General features: G+C 43.8%; 1 protein-coding gene and 3 non-coding genes across 4 annotated transcripts; all 4 read right to left on the bottom strand.

Annotated features, from left to right (window-relative positions):
* Nucleotides 1-285: 285 nt before the first annotated feature.
* rps13 (ribosomal protein S13) lies at nucleotides 286-16,944 on the bottom strand. The gene is made up of 6 exons (XM_068046272.1): nucleotides 16,859-16,944; nucleotides 16,299-16,347; nucleotides 10,603-10,681; nucleotides 8,965-9,134; nucleotides 7,857-7,957; nucleotides 286-376 (listed from the first exon to the last, which is right to left on the bottom strand). The coding sequence occupies exons 1-6, from the start codon at nucleotides 16,879-16,881 to the stop codon at nucleotides 343-345; spliced, it is 456 nt and encodes a 151-aa protein (XP_067902373.1). The 5' UTR covers nucleotides 16,882-16,944; the 3' UTR covers nucleotides 286-342.
* On the bottom strand, nucleotides 7,659-7,752 carry LOC137377370 (small nucleolar RNA SNORD14). The gene has a single exon (XR_010976405.1). It is a non-coding gene; the product is annotated as a small nucleolar RNA SNORD14 (small nucleolar RNA).
* LOC137377369 (small nucleolar RNA SNORD14) lies at nucleotides 8,099-8,192 on the bottom strand. The gene has a single exon (XR_010976404.1). It is a non-coding gene; the product is annotated as a small nucleolar RNA SNORD14 (small nucleolar RNA).
* Nucleotides 9,312-9,404, bottom strand: LOC137377371 (small nucleolar RNA SNORD14). The gene has a single exon (XR_010976406.1). It is a non-coding gene; the product is annotated as a small nucleolar RNA SNORD14 (small nucleolar RNA).
* Nucleotides 16,945-17,151: the final 207 nt, after the last annotated feature.

Here is a 17,151-nt window from a genome sequence, read left to right as displayed (position 1 = left end):
ATTGAAAGATCTATATACATACCTGCACTCTCCCAATAGGTTGAGGATTTTTACTATTTGGGATGTATTTACTTTCACTTCACTCCCATTCCTAAAATTGTTATTTCATGTGTTTGTTTATTGAATGGCACCAGTGATCCAAGGTATATTAATCAAACCTATAATACACCAACCTAAACTATTCCTAAATCCTGCAACCAGTTTACTTTCAAGCACAACCCTGAAGTAATTTTACATAAATGGTGAAATTACAACACAAGTCTCAATCATAAACATCAGACCAACTTTCACAAGATGTAAGTATTTTATTTTTCAGATCCAATATACCAATGAAGAAACTTCTTAAGCTACAAGTGCTGAAGCCGTGGAGGATTCACTGTGAAGAGAAAAAACAAGTAGAATTAGACAACTGCATCAAAAACAAAGTAGCAAGCTCAACTAAGGGATCAAAGTATTCTAGCTCAAGTGTTGGAAATATTCAGGAGGTCTGGCAGCACCTGTGGAGAGAGAAGCAGCTGACATTTCAGAATTGTGACATTTCATCAGAACTTCTGCCAGACCTTCTGAGTAGTTCAAGCTCTTTCTGTCTTTATTTCAGATTTCCAGCATGCACATTTTGCTTTTTATCATGCAAAGTGTTCACCTTACCTACTCTACATGGGAGCTTGGAGAGGAAACAGTGGCAGACTATTTAACCATGGAGAACCCTGCCATAATTACACCTCCCCCCACCATCAAATTAAATAAAATACACCACCTGGGGATAGGATTGGACTAATGATCACGGTCCAGACTTACACATATGATTACCACTTAAACACAAAGATTTACAGTATAGGAGGCCATTTGGCCCATTGTGTCCACACTGACTAATAAGGTGCTATCCAGTCTAATTCCATCTTCCAGCTCTTGGTCCATAGCCCTGTAGGGTATCAAGTGCAAAGCCAAGTGCTTTTTTAAATGTGATGAGGGTTTCTGACTCTACCACCCTTGGAAGCAGTGAGTTCCAGATCACCACCAGCTACTAGGTGATCAAATTCCTCCTCAACTCTCATCTAATCCTTCCATCAATTACTTGGAACCAAGCCACCAGGTTATTGACCTCTCAACAGAAATAGGCCCTTCCTATCCACTACATCTAGTCCCCTCAAATTTTTTTAATCCACAGGTAATTCCTCCTTAGCCCCCTATATTCCGAAGAAAACAAACCCAGCCTATCCAATCTGTCCTCAGCTGAAGTTCTCCATTCCTAGCAGTATACTTATAAATCTCTTCTATACCCTCTCTCGTGTGGTCACATCTTTCCTGTAATGTGCTAACCAGAACTGCATATAGTACTCCAACTGCAATCTGACTAGTGTTTCATACAGTTCTAGCGTAACCCTTCTGCTTTTACACTCCAAGCCTCAGCCAATAAAGGAAAGTATCCTGTATGCCACCTTGGTCACCTTATCTACCTGCCCAGCTGCCTTCAGAGATCTGTAGACATACACTCCAAGGTCCCTCTGTTCGTCTACACAATCAGAATCCGAGCATTTATTGTGTATTCCCTTGCCTGGTTTGTCCTCCCCACCTCACACCTCTCTGGATTGAATTCCATTTGCCACTTTTCTGCCCACCCTGATGAGTCCATTGATATTTTCACATCATCTGCAAAGTTCTTAATCACACCCCCTACATTTAAGTTAAAATGCTTGAAATATAACACATACAGCAAGTACTGAGTGATGCAGAACCCACTGGAAACAGCCTTCCAGTCACAAACACCGGAACAGAACCCTTTGCTTCCTGTCACTGAGCCAATTTTAGATCCAACTTGTTATTTTCCTTTGGATTCCATGAGCTTTTAATTTAATGATCAGTCTGCCACATGGGACCTTGCTAAAATGCACAAAGACTACATCAAATGTGCTACCCTCATCGACCCTCTTTATTACTTCTTCAAAATATTCAATCAAGTTAGTCAAACATGATCTTTTCTTAAATGCATGCTGACTGTCCTTCATTAATCTGTGCCTCTCTAAATGTCAATCTATACCATCTCAGAACTTTGGCAATAATATGTCCACCACTGAGATAAGGCCAACTGGCCTTTAATTACTCGGGCTTTTTAAACAATGGTACAGCATTAGCAACCCTCCAGCACAACGCCTGTAGCCAGAGAGGACTGGAAAATGATGGCCAGAGCCTCCACTATTTCTTCCTTTAGCAGCCTGGGATACATTTCATCCAGGCCCAGTGATTATCTGCATTCAAGGATGCTAAACATCTTAATTATTACTACACTCACTATGTTTATCCCATCCAATATGTCACAATCCTAAACTATGAGGTCTTCTGTAAACACAGGCGCAAAAGTATTCATTAAGAACCATGCCCACTTCTTGCACCTCCACGCACAAGTTACTTGTTTGGTTTTGACTTAGCCCCACTCTTTCCTCTTTAGCATCTTTGCCTTTTCCTTGATTTTACTTGCCAATATTTTTTCAAGCTCTCTTTGCTTTCCTAATTTTTTAAAATCTCACTACTGCATTTTCTATATTCCTCTAGGTTTTCTGCAATACTGAGCTCTTGACATCTGAAACTAACTTTTTTTGTGCCTCATCCTACTCTATGCTCACCGAAATCTGGGGGGGGGGGGCGCGGGGGGACTTTCTAGATTGGAGTCCTAACCTTTTTCTTTGTGGGAACATATTTGGCTGAACCCGCTACTTCTTCCATGAACACCACCCACTACTGACACCAAACTACCTTCAAGTAGGTGTCTCCAGTCCACTTTTGCTAAATCACATTTCAGCTTAATAAACTTGCCCTTTCCAATTTACAACTTTTATCTTTCTTTATCATCTTTATCATTTTCCATAACTGCTCCAAATCTAATGGATTTGCTCACTACCAGTAAAGTGCTCTCCCGCCAATCCCCCTTCCACCCACCCAGACCCATTTCCTGAAACTGTCTTCCATTTCATTGTTGGGCTTGTTGCGCACTAGCTAAAAAAGCTCTCTTGAATACATTAAGAATTCTGCACCCTCTGTTCTTTTTACAAGAAATTTATCCCAGTTAATATTAGGATGGATGAAATCCCTGATTACTGTCCTTTTGTTTCTGCATTTTCCAGCAATTTGCCTATAAACCGGCTCTTTGACAGTTTGGGGTTGTACAGTCTACTTGCAACCGTGTGACTGTCCCTTTTCTGTTCCTCAGTTCAACACAAATGGCTTAATTTCATGCTCCTTCTAGCATATCATCCATCATCACAGCTGAGATTGTTTCTTTAACAAATATCGTGACCCTACCCCCCTCCTTTTTTAGCCACTCTTTATCTGCTCTGAAACCCCTGTAACCTGGGTCCTAAAAGACAGCAGCTGAAATCTGATACCAAGTTTGGGAACTGACTTTCAAAAAACTGACTTGCTAACTGGATGCATAAATTATTCTTGTGGCTACTGAACTTACTTCCTCATGATCTACAGCTAACTAGACTTCACAGTATAACTTGCCATAAACACCATCTATTTTAGTAGTCAACCTGAAAAACAATGGGTGCAATTGCGCCTCCACTAGTATTAGACCAAATACATAATATTCCACATTCTCCGATATCTCAACGAGAACCCCCTCTCTAGCAAGTATACCGTTTTGGATACTGTTGGGGGGGACGGCCGATCAGGGGAAAACAGCAGCAGCCAGAGCAGTGGCACCATGGCTGGCATTGTTGTTCAGCAGGGAGGGGCAGAAGAGCAATAGTTATAGGGGACTTTGTAGTCAGGGGCACAGATAGGCACTTCTGTGGACGTGAAAGAGAGTCCAGGATGGTATGTTGCCTCCCTGGTGCCAGGGTTAAGGATGTCTCTGAACAGACAGGGGGCATTCTGACGGGGGAGGGTGAACAGACAGAGGCTGTGGTACACATCGGTACCAATGACATAGGCAGGAAGAGTGATGAGGTCCTGCAGGGGGAGTTTAGTGAGTTAGGTAGAAAGTTAAAAAACAGGACCTCTAGGGTTGTAATCTCTGGATTACTCCCTGTGCCACGTGCCAGTGAGGCTAGAAATAGGAAGATAGTGCAGCTAAACACGTGGCTGAGCAGCTGGTGTAGAAGGGAGGGTTTCAGATATCTGGACCATTGGGCTCTCTTCAGGGACAGATGGGACCTTTACAAGAAGGACGGGTTGCATCTAAACTGGAGGGGCACTAATATCCTGGCTGTGAGGTTTGCTAGCGTCACTCGGAAGGGTTTAAACTAGTGTGGCGGGGGGGTGGGAACAGAGCAGTAGGACAGCTAGTGAAATAAATGAGGAGGACATAGTAACTAAGGCCAGTAGGACTAAGAGGAAGAGCAGGCAGGGAGATGTTGCTGAGTACAGCAGGACTGGTGGTCTGAAGTGCATTTGTTTCAATGCAAGAAGTATAACAGGTAAGGCAGATGAACTTAGAGCTTGGATTAGTACTTGGAAATATGATGTTGTTGCTATTACAGACTTGGCTGAGGGAAGGGCAGGACTGGCAGCTAAACATTCCAGGATTTAGAAGCTTCAGGCGGGATAGAGGGGGATGTAAAAGGGGTGGGGGAGTTGTATTACTGGTTAAGGAGAATATCACAGCTGTACTGCGGGAGGACACCTCAGAGGGGTCATGCAGCGAGGCAATATGGGTGGAGCTCAGGAATAGGAAGGGTGCAGTCACGATGTTGGGGGTTTACTACAGGCCTCCCAACAGCCAGCAGAAGGTAGAGGAGCAGATATGTAGACAGATTTTGGAAAGATGTAAGGGTAACAGGGTTGTGGTGGTGGGTGATTTTACCTTCCCGATATTGACTGGGACTCACTCAGTGCTAGGGGCTTGGATGGGGCAGAATTTGTGAGGAGCATCCAGGAAGGCTTCTTGAAACAGTATGTAGATAGTCCAACTAGGAATGGGGCCATTCTGGATCTGGTATTGGGGAATGAGCCTGGCCAGGTGGTCGAAGTTTCAGTGGGGGAGCATTTCGGGAGCAGTAACCATAATTCCATAAGTTTTAAGGTACTTGTGGATAAGGATAAGAGTAGTCTTCGGGTGAAGGTGCTAAATTGGGGGAAGGCTAATTATAACAATATTAGGCAGGAACTGAAGAATTTAGATTGGGGGCGGCTGTTTTGAGGGTAAATCAACATCTGACTTGTGGGAGTCTTTCAAACGTCAGTTGATTAGAATCCAGGAGCAGCATGTTCCTGTGAGGAAGAAAGACAAGTTTGGCAAGTTTCGGGAAGCTTGGATAACACAGGATATTGTGAGCCTAGTCAAAAAGAAAAAGGAAGCATTTGTAAGGGCTGGAAGGCTAGGAACAGACAAATCCCTTGAGGAATATAAAGACAGTAGGAAGGAACTTAAGCAAGGAGTTAGGAGGGCTAAAAGGGGTCATGAAAAGTCATTGGCAAACAGGATTAAGGAAAATCCCAAGGCTTTTTATACATATATAAAGAGCAAGAGGGTAACCAGGGAAAAGGTTGGCCCACTCAAGGATAGAGAAGGAAATCTATGTGTGGAGCCAGAGGAAATGGGCGAGGTACTAAATGAGTACTTTGCATCAGTATTCACCAAAGTGAAGGACTTGGTGGATGATGAGCCTAGGGAAGGGAGTGCAGATAGTCTCAGTCATCTCATGATCAAAAAGGAGGTGGTGTTGGGTGTCTTGCAAAGCATTAAGGTAGATTAGTCCCCAGGGCCTGATGGGATCTACCCCAGAATACTGAGGGAGGCAAGGGAAAGAATTGCTGGGGCCTTGACAGAAATCTTTGCATCCTCATTGGCTACAGGTGAGGTCCCAGAGGACTGGAGAATAGCCAATGTTGTTCCTTTGTTTAAGAAGGGTGGCAAGGATAATCCATGAAATTATAGTCCGGTGAGCTTTACGTCAGTGGTAGGGAAATTATTAGAGAGGATTATTCGGGACAGGATTTACTCCCATTTGGAAACAAATGGACTTATTAGCAAGAGGCAGCATGGTTTTGTGAAGAGGAGGTCGTGTCTTACTAATTTGATTGAGTTTTTTGAGGAAGTGACGAAGATGATTGATGAAGGAAGGGCAGTGGATATTATCTATATGGACTTCAGTAAAGCCTTTGACAAGGTCCCTCATGGCAGACTGGTACAAAAGGTGAAGTCACACAGGATCAGAGGTGAGCTGGCAAGATGGATATAGAACTGGCTCGGTCATAGAAGACAGAGTGCATCAGTGGATGGGTGTTTTTCTGAATGGAGGGATGTGACTAGTGGTGTTCCGCGTGGATCAGTGCTGGGATGTTTGCTGTTTGTAGTATATATAAATGATTTGGAGGAAAATGTAGCTGGTCTGATTAGTAAGTTTGCGGACGACACAAAGGTTGGCGGAGTTGCGGATAATTAGATTAGATTAGAGATACAGCACTGAAACAGGCCCTTCAGCCCACCGAGTCTGTGCCGAACATCAACCACCCATTTATACTAATCCTACACTAATCCCATATTCCTACCAAACATCCCCACCTGTCCCTATATTTCCCTACCACCTACCTATACTAGTGACAATTTATAATGGCCAATTTACCTATCAACCTGCAAGTCTTTTGGCTTGTGGGAGGAAACCGGAGCACTCAGAGAAAACCCACGCAGACACAGGGAGAACTTGCAAACTCCACACAGGCAGTACCCGGAATCGAACCCGGGTCCCTGGAGCTGTGAGGCTGCGGTGCTAACCACTGCGCCACTGTGCCGCCCATAATGATGAGGATTGTCAGAGGATACAGCAGGATATAGATCAGTTGGAGACTTGGGCGGAGAAATGGCAGATGAAGCTAATCTGGACAAATGTGAGGTAATGCATTTTGGAAGGTCTAATGCAGGTGGGAGGTATACAGTAAATGGCAGAACCCTTAGGAGTATTGACAGGCAGAGAAATCTGGGCATACAGGTCCACAGGTCACTGAAAGTGGAAACGCAGGTGGATAAGGTAGTCAAGAAGGCATACGGCATGCTTGCCTTCATCGGTCGGGGCATAGAATATAAAAATTGGCAAGTCATGTTGCAGCTGTACAGAACCTTAGTTCGGCCACACTGAGAATATTGCGTGCAATTCTGGTCACTACACTATCAGAAGGACGTGGAGGCTTTGGAGAGGGTACAGAAGAGGTTTACCAGGATGGTGCCTGGTATGGAGGGCATTAGCTATGAGGAGAGGTTGGAAAAACTCATTGTTTTCACTGGAACGACGGAGGTGGAGGGGCGACATGATAGAGGTTTACAAAGTTATGAGCGGCATGGACAGAGTGGATAGTCAGAAGCTTTTTCCCAGGGTGGAAGAGTCAGTTACTAGGGGACATAGGTTTAAGGTGCGAGGGGCAAAGTTTAGAGGGGATGTGCGAGGCAAGTTTTTTTTTTTTTTTTTACACAGAGGGTGGTGAGTGCCTGGAACTTGCTGCCAGGGGAGGTGGTGGAAGGAGATACGATAGCGACGTTTAAGAGACATCTTGATGAGACGAATACATGAATAGGAAGGGAATAGAGGGATATGGGCCCCGGAAGTGCAGAAGGTGTTAGTTTAGGCAGGCATCAAGATCGGCGCAGGCTTGGAGGGCCGAATGGCCTGTTCCTGTGCTGTACTGTTCTTTGAGATACACATTTGAATCACAGTAGCATTAGCTCACTCAGACATCCAAGGAAGCATTTGCCAACATGGAGAAAAACTTTTTCTGGAAGAAACTGCGAATGGTTGGAAAAAACAGTCATCATTGTGAGCTACGCACATATTTCAGACTACATTTCAAGCATGTCTATTTCAACGTACTCAAATCAGATTTGGCTAGCAAATCACATGATGCAGTATATATGAAATACTCACTATTTCCAGTTGGGTGGAAGGACCCTCTTGGACTTGTAATAACGAGCCAGCCTGTGGATTCTGCTTTCAATAAGAATCAAACGAAACTTGGCATCTTTATCCTGCAGTGCAAATATCACATTATTCAGACAAAGTGTTAAGAATTTACTTGTGCTGTTTAACCAGCAACCCTTCACCATCTAATATCAGTTGCTTCAATCACCATTGGTACCTGAAACTGACAAGTCAGAAATAACTACAGCCCACTCAGACATCCAAGGAAGGATTGACCAACATTAGGAGAAACCCCTTTCTGGAGGAAACTGCGAATGGTGGATAAAACATTCATCATTGTGAGCTAAACACATACAAACCACCTCGAGGAAGATGAAAGCTGCATGATTGAACTCTAGCTATTAGAGAGGCAAGGAGACAAAGTTCAACTTACCAGGCTCAAAACAGAACTCGACAAACAGCTACTTTTAACACACTTGCACACTTCAGTTTAAATAAGCATGCCATACTGTGGTGTACAGTAATAAATGTAAAGCTGTTCCAACTAGAGCAGAAAGTTACAAATAATGCAACTTTGAGTGCATGAGAATTAAAACAAAATTCAAAATTTAGGCAATAGCTGAACTTTAATGTTTTAGATGACAAACTTGAAATTTGAAGCTTCGTTTAAGGTCAAACCAAACTATCCCATTCTTACTCTGATGCACCCAGTAAACCCCCAGCTGCTCTTAAACTGCTTTATCTGTCCCAAATCCTATTGTATCTAAATTCAACTCTCAATAAGACTTGAAGTTTCCACCCACTTTCCCATTTACTTTCCGACAAGGATCACAAAAATCAAAGGTACGGATTTTGCTATGGTGAAACAGTCAGTGTTGGCAGTTAATACTCCACTCAAACTGATAGCAACTTCTGGAGTCCACACATACAGAATAATGCTGTTAGCGATGCAATGCTTCTCCAAAGTGTGCACTGTTGAGGCACCCCAATGGAAATTAACTGAATTGATGAGAACTTCCACTCTTACGCTGTCAGCCATGCTGTCAACAAAAATCCTTGAAAAAGTTACACCATGTTAAATGAAGTGCAATTAGGTTTTTAACAGTGTACTAACCTTCCTGTTCCTCTCCAAATGTTTACGGACAGCCACAGCAGTCTTGATCAAGTGGTACAAATCCTCTGGAAGGTCTGGAGCAAGCCCCTTAGACTTCAGGATCCTGAGAATCTTGTTCCCAGTAACAAAACGCACTTGGGCGACACCATGGGAATCCCTGAGGATCACACCTGAAAAGACAGATTTTAAAGAGTTCTTCCTTAATTTATCTAACTTCAACTGATCCAAGTTGAAAGACAATAATCAATCCTTCCCAACTTGTGCTATTTAGAATACCAATTCTAAAAATGCAGAATATACAATTGGATTCCTGACACCATAGTGTGACCAGTCACTTTGAGAAATGCTCACTCAGACATCCAAGGAAGGTTGAACCAACATGTGGACTAGTCCTTTCTAGGGGAAACTGCGAATGGTTGGAAAAACAGTCATCATTGTGAGCAAATTACTTACTAATCGTAAAAGTTAAAATCAGTGAACATGTTCCCTTGTGGACCTTTTTGGAAAGAAAAAAGCACAACCAGCATTCCAGCTAGTTAACTATCTGAAATCAGAAATTGTTTATTTGAGGAACATAAAGTTCCACTGTGGCAAATCAAATAGCCTGTTGGCAATCACTGGCCATTTGGATGCTGAGAAGGCGGTTTATGCTCATTGATTCACAGCTAAGCATGACACTATAAATAGAAGAGGGGAGAAATCCAGCTGTGAATTTATTCAGATTTACACAAAGCAACAATCACTGACATGCACGCTCTGAATTAAATCAATACGTAAATCAAATTCTTACACAGCACAGGCAACCATTCAGCCCATCATGCTTGATTCAGCTTCTTTGAAAGCTACCAAATTACTGCCACTTTTCTGCTCTTTCCCTATAGCTCTGCAAATGTTTCTGTTTCTAGTATTTATACAATTTCCTTCTGAAAGTTGCTATTAAATCTGCTTCCACCAGCCTTTTAGTAGTGCAATCCCGACAATAACTCAATTTTCCCAATTAACGTAAATCTGTGTCCTCTGGTTACTGACTCCACTGCTGCTCCCACCGCCCTATCCTCAGGCCAGTGAAAGGTTTTTCTCTATGTAGTCTTATCAAAATTCCTCTCAATGTTCAGCACCACATAAATCTGTCAAGCTTCTATGCTTTAAGGAGAACAATCCAAACTTCTGTAGTCTCTTCACATCACTAGTACCATTCCATTAAATCTCCTCTGCACCCTCTCAAAGACCTTGACATCCTTCCAAAAGTGTGGTGCAGAATTGGACACAATATTCCAGCAAGGCAGTGTTTTAGAAGAGGCAGAACATAACTTCCTTGCTTTTGGATGCTAAACTTCTACTTATAAAGTCAAGGATACCATGTGTTTTTAAACAGCCATATTAGCATATCCCACCTTCAAAAATTTGATATGAAAAACACTTGAATTTATATAAACACCTTTCACACAACAAGACAAATATTCAAAAGGTTTGGATCCTGCAATCATCTCATACTTTTAGGGACAAAGGAATAGAAGGATACATTGATTGTGTGAGATGAAGTTACTTTTGTGGAACATTAGCAGTGATGTAGACCCGCTGAGACCAATGGCCTGTTGCTGTGTTGTAAATTCCATGCACCCAAAATTGTACACTCACCAATCTGTGATGGGGTCAAACCCTTCTTTGCCAGTTTGTAAATCTGTTCTTTTACATCATCAGATGTGAGTTTGAGCCACTAGGAGAGGGAGGAAAAAAGATGCTGCATCAAATCTAGAAATATTTCCCTGAAAACACTGAAAACACAAATCACCCCAGAGTACAAGAAAGAAATGAGTTCAATTATACCAGTTTTGTAAAAGGAGCAAACATAAATACTTTAATCACAAACAGTTATGATTACTGAAAACATCCAGCATTTGACTAGTTGCAAATGTTGGGCATTGTTAATAAAAATCTTGAAACACCAAAGGCAGTCAGCAGGACAGAAAACAGATCCGTTAATGTTCCAGGAGTGAGCCTTTAACTTCACAACCATCCACTGGACCCTGACTGGCATTGTAATTGGCCCCCTCGCCACAGGTAGCACCATCATCCCATCAAAATCTTTATTCTGGCAAACAATTGTACCATCTCCAAACTCACTTGCCTCATGTCCATGAAAATGCTGCCTCCCCAAATCCATGCCAAAAAAGCTTCAGTTCCATCATAGCACTAAAACAATCCTACTCAGTTACAAATGATATCTTGCAACTGCAATGTACCACTTGCAAATTACCTTGTCGTCTTGTAGTCAACCAAACCACCCACCTCAAAGATCTCTTCCCATTGGTGTGCAGCCCAATGGAACAGCCCTCATTTGGATCCAATCTTACTTTGGCAACCAGACACTGGGAATACCAAAGCCATTCTCTTTAGCCCACACCAGATTCTATGCCCTCACTAACTCTGTCCCAGGTTGAACCACACCAACTGTTCCGCAGTTGTGTTCTCACACCACTTACTTCCATCCATATACCCTGTGCTAGCCCCAGAACATTTCTCCGTCCAACCTCCCTTTACTCCATCTTTAGCAGCCATGGTTTCGATCCACCAGGACCCAAAGTTCTGAAGATTCTTCTCTAAATTTCTGTGTCTCCTCCTTAAAACCCATCTGGCAATCAGACTATCAGTCACCACTCCTACTTTGTGTGCAGTCTCCTACGCCCATTGACTTATGACTGGTGTCTGAATACACTTTTCTGAACAACCTCAGCGCACATGAACATGAACAGAAGTAGACCTTTCTGCCCCTCAACCCTGCTCTGCCATTCAATACAATCATGGCCAATCTTTGATCTCAACTCCACTTTCCTACCCGCTCCCCATATCCCTTGATTCGCTGACATCAAAAAACTATAAATCTCCGTCTTCAACATACTCAATGATAGAGCATTCACAACACTCTGAGCAAAGAAATTTCTAATTTCAGTCCTAAATGATCAACTCCTTATCCCAAGACAGTATCCCCGTATTCTGCTTTCCCCAGCCAGGGGCAACCACCTCAGTGTCTACCCATCAAGCTCCTTCACAATCTTGTGCGTTCCAATGAGATCACCTCTCATTCTTCTAAACTTGAGCGTACAGGCCCAATTTACTCAGCTGATCATAGCACAACTCCTGCATCCCAGAAAACAATCTGGCGAACCTTCGCTGTATTGCCTCCAAGACAAATACATCCTTTCTTAGATATTGAGACCAAATCTGCATACTCCAGGTGTGGTCCCACCAAAGCCCGATTGCAACTGTATCAAGACTTCCTTAATCTTGTACTCCAACCCCCTTGCAATAAAGGCCAAAATGCTGTTCGCCTTCCTAACTGCTTGCTGCACCTACATGCTAACTGCATGCTCCTTGTGCAAATTTATCCAACTATCTCTGAACATCTACAATTCTAAGTTTCAGATTTTTAAAAAAATTTTGCTTTTCTATTCTTACAACCACAGTTTTTAACCCCATTATACTCCATCTGCCACCTCGATGCCCACTCAACCTCTCTATAATCGCTTTGCAGCCTCTGTATCCGCTCACAGCTTATATTCCCACATAAATTTGTATTATCAACATGACTCTCCGTCTCTTCATCCAAGTCATTAATCTAGATTGGAAACACCCAAGGCCCCAGCACTGATCCTTGCAGAACTCCGCTATTCACTGTCTGTGAACTTTAAAACGTCCAATTCTCATTTATCCCTACTCTCCGCTTCCTGTTCGTTAACCAATCCTCCACCCATACGGGCTAGTGTATTACCCCCAGTTCAATGAGCCCTTATCTGGCATATTAACCTCTTGTACAAAGAACAGTACAGCACAGGAACAGGCCATTCGGCCCTCCAAGCCTGCGCCGATCTTTATGCCTGCCTAAACGAAAACCTTCTGCACTTCCGGGGTCCGTATCCCTCTATTCCCATCCTATTCATGTATTTTTCAAGATGCCTCTTAAACGTCTCTATGGTACCTGCTTCCACCACCTCCACCGGCAACAAGCTCCAGGCACTCACCACCCTCTGTGTAAAGAACTTGCCTCACACATCCCCTCTAAAAACTTTGCCCTGCTCACATTAAACCTATGTCCCCTAGTAACTGACTCTTCCACCCTGGAAAAAGCTTCTGACTATCCACTCTGTCCATGCCACTTATAACTTTGTAAACTTCTATCATGTCGCCCCTCCACTTCCGTCGTTCCAGTGAAAACAATACGAGTTTTTCCAACCTCTCCTCATAGCTAATGCCCTCCAGACCAGGCAACATCCTGGCAAACCTCTTCTGTACCCTCACCAAAGCCTCCACGTCCTTCTGGTAGTGCGGTGACCAGTATTGCACGCAATATTCTAAGTGTGGCCTAACTAAGGTTCTGTACAGCTGCAACATGACTTGCCAATTTTTATACTCTATGCCTCGAACGATGAAGGCAAGCATTCCGTATGCCTTCTTGACTACCTTATCCACCTGCATTGCAACTTTCAGTGACCTGTGTACCTATACGCCCAGATTTCTCTGCCTGTCAATACTCCTAAGGGTTCTGTCATTTACTGTATACTTCCCACCTGCATTAGACCTTCCAAAATGCATTACCACACATTTGTCAGGATTAAACTCCATCTGCCATTTCTCCGCCCAAGTCTCCAACCGATCTATCTCCTGCTGTATCCTCTGACAACCCTCATTACTGTCCGCAACTCCACCAACCTTTGTGTCGTCCGCAAACTTACTAATCAGACCAGCTACATTTTCCTCCAAATCATTTATATACTAGCAAAGGTCCCAGCACTGATCCCTGCGGAACACCACTAGTCACATCCCTCCATTCAGAAAAGCACCCATCCACTGCTACCCTCTGTCCTTTATGACCGAGCCAGTTCTGTATCCATCTTGCCAGCTCACCTCTGATCCCGTGTGACTTCACCTTTTGTACCAGTCTGCCATGAGGGACCTTGTCAAAGGCTTTACTGAAGTCCAAATAGATAACATCCACTGCCCTTCCTTCATCAATCATCTTCGTCACTTCCTCAAAAAACTCAATCAAATTAGTAAGACACGACCTCCTCTTCACAAAACCATGCTGCCTCTTGCTAATAAGTCCATTTGTTTCCAAATGGGAGTAAATCCTGTCCCGAATAATCCTCTCTAATAATTTCCCTACCACTGACGTAAAGCTCACCGGACTATAATTTCTTGGATTATCCTTGCCACCCTTCTTAAACAAAGGAACAACATTGGCTATTCTCCGGTCCTCTGGGACCTCACCTGTAGCCAATGAGGATGCAAAGATTTCTGTCAAGACCCCAGTACTTTCTTCCCTTGCCTCCCTCAGTATTCTGGGGTAGATCCCATTAGGCCCTGGGGACTTATCTACCTTAATGCTTTGCAAGACACCCAACACCACCTCCTTTTTGATCATGAGATGACTGAAACTATCTACACTCCCTTCCCTAGGCTCATCATCTCCTTGGTGAATACTGATGCAAAGTACTCATTTAGTACCTCGCCCATTTCCTCTGGCTCCACACATAGATTCCCTCCTCTGTCCTTGAGTGGGCCAACCTTTTCCCTGGTTACCCTCTTGCTCTTTATATACGTATGAAAAGCCTTGGGATTTTCCTTAATCCTGTTTGCCAATGACTTTTCATGACCCCTTTTAGCCCTCCTAACTCCTTTCTTAAGTTCCTTCCTACTGTCTTTATATTCCTCAAGGGATTCGTCCGTTCCTAGCTTTCCAGCCCTTACAAATGCTTCCTTTTTCTTTTTGACTAGGCTCACAATATCCCGCGTTATCCAAGGTTCCCGAAACTTGTCAAACTTATCCTTCTTCCTCACAGGAATATGCTGGTCCTGGATTCTAATCAACTGACGTTTGAAAGACTCCCACATGTCAGATGTTGATTTACCCTCAAACAGCCGCCCCCAATCTAAATTCTTCAGTTCCTGCCTAATATTGTTATAATTAGCCTTCCCTCAATTTAGCATCTTCACCCAAGGACTACTCTTATCCTTATCCACAAGTACCTTAAGACTTATGGAATTATGGTCACTGTTCCCGAAATGCTCCCCGGCTGAAACTTCGACCACCTGGCCGGGCTCATTCCCCAATACCAGGTCCAGTATGGCCAGGTGTGGCACCTTGTTGAATGCCTTTTGGAAATCCAAGTATACTACATCCACTGCTTCCCTTTAATCTACCCTACTAGTTACACCTCAAAATCTTTTGTCCAACATGCTTTCCCATGCTGACTCTGTCTGTGCATCTATCTCTGCAGCTACTTCTTTTAGAACCCTAGGGTGTAGGCCATCAGGTCCTGGGGATTTGTCAGCTTTTAGTCCCCTAAGTTTCTTCAATACTTTTAATCTGCTGATATTAATTACCCAAGTTTCTCACCCTTATCAGTCTTGGTCACCCTTGACTTCTGGTATGCAATTTGCGTCTTCCTTTGTGAAGGCAGACAATTTTTTCCCCCCAACATCTGCACCATTTGGTCATTCCCCATGATAATTTCTCCTGTCTCTGCCTCTAAGGGACCAATATTTACTTTAGGTACCTTTTTATGTTCTTGCTAAAGCTTACAATTATTATACTACAATTTTATATATACTATATTATACTATTTTCTTTTCAGGTGCTATAGAAATGCTTTGATTGAACTGATTACTTCCAGCATCTATCTTGTACTATTTGACCAGACCTATTTCCATATGTGGACCACACAGAAACTAGAAGAATTCGATAGCACATAATTTGTCATGTACAAGACATTGGTCTGGTCAGGCCTACAAGAATAATGTGTACAATTTTGATCTCACATGGTGGGCTTTGGAAAGGCTGCAGAGGGTCACTAGTTGAATTCCCAATTTGAAAAATCTTAAAGAGACAAGCTACAATAGCTAGGACTCTACACCTTAGAGAAGCATAGACTTTGGGGTAATTCCATTAAAAGTTCAAAAGAACCGATGATGCCAAAAGTCAACCATTTGGATGATCTAAGGGGGACAGAGAGGAATTCACCTCCAAAATTGGCTTGGGTTTTTAAATCTGGCTTTTTTGCTCTCTTTGATCACATGGCTTTGGGTGGGGTGCAGATTTTCTCTACTGTGATGCACAATACATCATAATTGTGTGGGATAAAAACAGCAAATGCCAGAGATACTCAAGCCAGGCAGCATCTATACAGAGAGCAACAGTTAACGATTCAGATCAACGATCTTGCATCAGAATTGTATGGAATAGGCTAGATTGGCGGAAAAAGACGCTCTGGCCAGTCATTGTCAATAATGAATGGCTACCAGTTAGTGATACTAAATAAGAAAATCTATTGACTTACTGTAGGCACACTGCGTCTGTAAGGTAATGCTGACTGGGACAAGCCCTTGCTGTAAGAAAACAAAAACGCCATCACTAAATCTATGCACTATTATCGATCACCAATGTTTTGCTTTTCTGCATTAATTTTAATGTAGCCGAGGCACCAAACCCAAATAGAATCTGAAAAACTGAGCCCAGGATCGGTGCCTGGAGCACACCTCTTCCCCACCCCCCACACCATGTGGGGCTCCAACCAAGGCTGGAACCTGGGTCATGAATTCAGCAACTCCGGCCACCGCCAGCCGATGGGCGGCAGAGAGCGCAATCCCTCCCTCGATCCAAAATCGGCGAGGCCCAAGGCCTCGCGCTAGCCAGCGTGGCTCGGAGCAGTGCGGCCTCCGAACAGAAGACTGGCAACTACAACCCGGGTGCCCGCCATTACTGCTCTACCTCGACAGCCCCGATTAACTGGCAGCAGCTAAGTGAGCGTGCGCGCCGTGTACCGGCTACATGACGGTGCCAGCCCCAGGGAGTCACTACGGACAAAGCTGAGCCTCCGGCCTCCGCCCAGTCCCTTACCCCGGAGCGTGCATGCGACCCATGGCGGCGGCAGAAAGGAAAAAGAACGACCTGCTTGCGCCTGCGCCAGTTCAGGCGACTCACCCGGAAATACGTCAACGCGCAAACCGAAACTCCGCCTCCAGTATTCATGATGACATCATTCGCTCAGCAGACTGAAGGCGGTCACGGAGCAACCTATGACTGCTGGGCGTGGTGGAGCGTGCCTGTTATCTGGCTGCTTGGAGGCTGAGGGTGTAGCAGTAGCATTGCTTGAGGCTAGGAGTTCTGGATTGCAGCGCGCTATGTCGATT

This window comes from Heterodontus francisci, chromosome 14 (assembly GCF_036365525.1).
Source record: "Heterodontus francisci isolate sHetFra1 chromosome 14, sHetFra1.hap1, whole genome shotgun sequence".
NCBI lineage: Eukaryota > Metazoa > Chordata > Chondrichthyes > Heterodontiformes > Heterodontidae > Heterodontus > Heterodontus francisci.
Note: the sequence above shows the minus strand (reverse complement) of the source record. Positions and strands in the feature narration are given on the sequence as shown.